The following is a 3938-nucleotide window of genomic DNA, read 5'->3' as shown; positions in this document are numbered from 1 at the left end:
CCAGAGGCTTAGTGTATATGTAGGGGTAATTTCATCTTTTTTGTTAAAAATTGCCATATTTGTGATTTTTTTTTTTAATTTTTGCTATATCCTTAATATATTTTGGGCCAAATGCTATATACCCACTCGGCCCTTTTATTTAAACTTGGATGATAATTATCGAATGCTTTTCTTTGGGCTGGCACTTTTATTTTGGGCTCCAATTGCGCCTTATAGAGATGGACCAAGATGATGGCGGGCGTAAGGCCCAAATTAAGAACACTTTGAAATGTTTTAGCAGTTTTATCCAATTATATGAACTAATCTTATAACTTTCCAAGATTAATAACCTAAATTTACAATTTAACAAACAAAATAAATCTAACAAATAAAATTACGAATATTCAAATAATAAAGGAGTAGTTTTTTAGTATAGACAAAATGAATAAAAATATTTTCAAATATATCAAAAATGTCTATGTCCGTCAATAATACTCACCACTAATAGACTACTACCACCTATTTCACTATAAATATTTATTATCATTTTGTTATATTTGTAAACATTTTCAACAGTTTTGTCGTTTAAATCGATTACCATAATCAAATTTATACATGTTTCTTTCTAGAAATAATAAACGAGAAAGATCGTATCCTTTGTTTAGCATAATAAAAGTGGTAAATATAAGAGATTTGTACTTACAATAGCCTGAAAAAAAACGAGCACTCGTCAATTATCGTGACTAGCTAGTCTCACTCTAAATATAAAGATATTAGAAATAGGTGGGGGTTTAGAGTGTGGCTAATGAAGATAAGAATGATATGCCAAATTAAAGATAAATAAACTTAAGTGTGTTTGTGGGTGTGTCTAAGTTGTGTGGAATGAATTAAATAACGCACTATATAGAAAGGGAAAAACAGATGCTTATCATTTGAAATTCTTGAAGGGATTCCAGCAAGTATATATAAACAATCATATCTCATCAACCTAAATATATGATTTTGCATATGTATATGAACATTTAATTAAGTTTGTTTTTTAATTTTAAAATCTTATTGTGATTAATTTAGCTTTAAAACTTGTTCAATAATGTTAGTTTCAATATTTTTATGTGAGAGTTACTAAATTTTTAATCTTAAGATAGAATATATTGTTCTTTTTATGTTTTTTTTTTTTATAGAAAAGTATTTACTTTTTATAGAAAAAAAATATATATTTAGTATAGCACTCAATCAATTTTAAAAGATATTTGTATGTGAGAACCACTTTCATTGGGAACTATTTGGCTAACTTCAAAATTCATTTGGAAGTAAAAACTAACAAACTTGATATATTTTATTAAAGCTTTTTGTTAAAATATTTTCAAATTTTTTTTTTCTATTAAAGAAAATGTCTCTTTTAATTAATTTTTGTTTAAGAACATTTACACACTGAATGTGGTTGTGGTTAACCCTACCAAATATGGAAAGAATTCCACTGTCCAAAATTACCAACTTTGGAAATAAAAGAATAATAATCTTAGCCTCCATATCCACCATTTCCATTACCACCTATTAGTTTATTTTTAATTACATAAAATTATTAAATATTTATGATTTTATTTACCTTCAAGATGAAGCTTCTTTTTCCCTCCCAATAATCCTTAAATTCCTTTTAATTATAAAAATACTTATAACCTCATCTCACACCAATCTCTCTCTCCCCTTTTTTATCTTCCACAGAAACCCTTTTCATAACCACTTTGGAATTTGATAATTGGGCTTAAATCTAAAGATTTTATAAGAACAAGACACTTCAACAAATAAGATTTCATGTCACATCATTTCTTGCCAATTGTCATTGTAACATGAATTGTTCAAAGAAAGATAATATAATAATACATATAAACTTTTCTTTTTGCCAATAATCCTCTTCCCAACATTACTATAAATACTCCTTCACATTTCACATAACCAAAAAGAGACACACACACACACACACACACACAAATTAACTAACTCTCTCTCAGCCCTAAACTACCTTTGAAATATTATCTTGAACTTTTCCTTTTCTTTTGTTTCTATGGCGATGGGGAAGATGCCGTCGGATCCTCTCGTGGTTGGAGGAGTAGTCGGAGATGTTGTCGACGCAATTTCCCCCACGGTAAAGATGACGGTCACTTACCATTCAAACAAGAAGGTGTGCAATGGGCATGAGTTGCTTCCAAATTTTGTAACCCTAAAACCTAGGGTTGAGGTTCTTGGAGGTGACCTTAGATCATTCTTCACACTGGTCTGATCATATACTTTCAATCAAACCCATCTTTTCTTTTCTTTTCTTTTCTTTTCTTTTCTTTTCTTTTCTTTCTTTTTATATGTATGTATAATTAGTATTGATCAGCATACTTAATATATATAATTTCAAATAAATTATTTTTGTCCAGGTCATGACTGATCCTGATGTTCCTGGTCCAAGTGATCCTTACTTGAGAGAACATCTCCACTGGTATCATGTTCTAATTCAAAAAACCCTCATCTGTAAGGGCCGGGTGTAAAAATGAATCTTAATTTTCAAATAAATAAACAAGTTTTTAATCACATTACTTCGCCTTAAACAATTGAACTATGTTTAAGTTTGTCAAAACAAAAAAAAAATTATTTAGATAATTAATATCAAGTATTGTTCGAGAATATTGATTTAAATGTATTGTTTTTGTTAGAATATTTTGAATATGTTACTTAGTGTTCTAAAAATCAAAATACAAGGGTTTTAGGTTTCAAACTTAGGTTTTGTAAAAGGACGTCCTTTGCAATTTGTGTAATATCAATCAAATATTTCTCTCCAATAAAAGATGATTTCTCTTTTATTGTTGGACGTAACTAACGTATGTTTTTAGTAATTAAATCACGTAAATATTTGTGTCAATCTTTAGTGTCTATTCTTCGTAAATATTTGTATCAATCTTTAGTGTCTATTCTTTCTCTTACTTGTCTTTAATTCCTCGATTTCAAATGATATAACTAATGAAGTAATTTGGATAATATAAATTTGATATTTCAGGATGGTTACAGACATCCCAGGGACAACAGATGCCACTTTTGGTAAAACCCCAATTTTTTAAAATTTCTTCTGATAATTTAGTTTATATATGTGTGTATATATTAGATACTGATGATGAAATTAATAAAAATAAAATATAGGAAAAGAAATAGTGAAATATGAAGAACCAAGTCCAAACATAGGGATACACAGATATGTGTTCCTATTGTACAAGCAAAAAAGAAGACAAACAGTGAAGCCGCCACCACAGCCTTCAAGAGACGGTTTTAATTCAAGAAAATTTGCTCTTGATAATCATCTTTCTCTTCCTGTTGCTGCTGTCTATTTTATTGCTCAAAGACCTACTGCTGCCAGAAGAAGATAACATACACACACACGCACACATATATATATTCAACCCAAAATTATATTTTCTAAATAAATTATTATATATATCTCATCTCACATAAATTAAATAAAATTTTGGGTTATATATATATATGAATTTTCATGTGTAGCAGAGAGACAGTGAGGTTTTCTTGTGCTGTCCTTTTGTGCTCTCTAATTAGGTTTATTTGATGTACTAAAACTTTGTATTTCCACTTCTTCTATGAATCTGTCCGTTTAAGGTAATTGTCTTGTTTTTAGTTTTCTATTTTGTTTAAGTTTTTTTTAATTTTCTTTCCAATAAAGATAATCAGTAAATGCGTTAGTACATCCCAAGAGGATACACATGTGTAATTTAAAGTTAAATGTATATAAATATCATATTAGATGTAGAATTATAAAAGGTTTTTTTTTTTTTTTTTTTTTTGAAATACACATTTTAGAGACATTTGTGAATTATGCTGCAAAAAGTAAAGATAGGCTAAATTTAGAGACTATATTTTAAATGTAATAAAAATATAAACACTAACCATAGAACAAATATCATAACTAG

General features: G+C 28.2%; 1 protein-coding gene across 1 annotated transcript; it reads left to right on the top strand.

The window, feature by feature from the left end:
* The first annotated feature begins 1934 nt into the window (after positions 1–1934).
* On the top strand, positions 1935–3631 carry LOC103497942 (CEN-like protein 2). The gene is made up of 4 exons (XM_008460360.3): positions 1935–2251; positions 2403–2464; positions 3020–3060; positions 3160–3631. The coding sequence occupies exons 1-4, from the start codon at positions 2042–2044 to the stop codon at positions 3381–3383; spliced, it is 537 nt and encodes a 178-aa protein (XP_008458582.2). The 5' UTR covers positions 1935–2041; the 3' UTR covers positions 3384–3631.
* The last annotated feature ends 307 nt before the right edge of the window (positions 3632–3938 follow it).

This window comes from Cucumis melo, chromosome 11, assembly GCF_025177605.1.
Source record: "Cucumis melo cultivar AY chromosome 11, USDA_Cmelo_AY_1.0, whole genome shotgun sequence".
Classification (NCBI taxonomy): Eukaryota; Viridiplantae; Streptophyta; class Magnoliopsida; order Cucurbitales; family Cucurbitaceae; genus Cucumis; species Cucumis melo.
Note: the sequence above shows the minus strand (reverse complement) of the source record. Positions and strands in the feature narration are given on the sequence as shown.

Excerpts from the sequence above, each read along its gene's own strand:
- LOC103497942 (XM_008460360.3), top strand. The coding sequence starts at position 2,042 with ATGGCGATGGGGAAGATGCCGTCGGATCCTCTCGTGGTTGGAGGAGTA. Across the intron at positions 2,252-2,402 it reads TTAGATCATTCTTCACACTG|GTCATGACTGATCCTGATGT; the intron begins GTCTGATCATAT and ends ATTTTTGTCCAG. Across the intron at positions 3,061-3,159 it reads GACAACAGATGCCACTTTTG|GAAAAGAAATAGTGAAATAT; the intron begins GTAAAACCCCAA and ends AATAAAATATAG.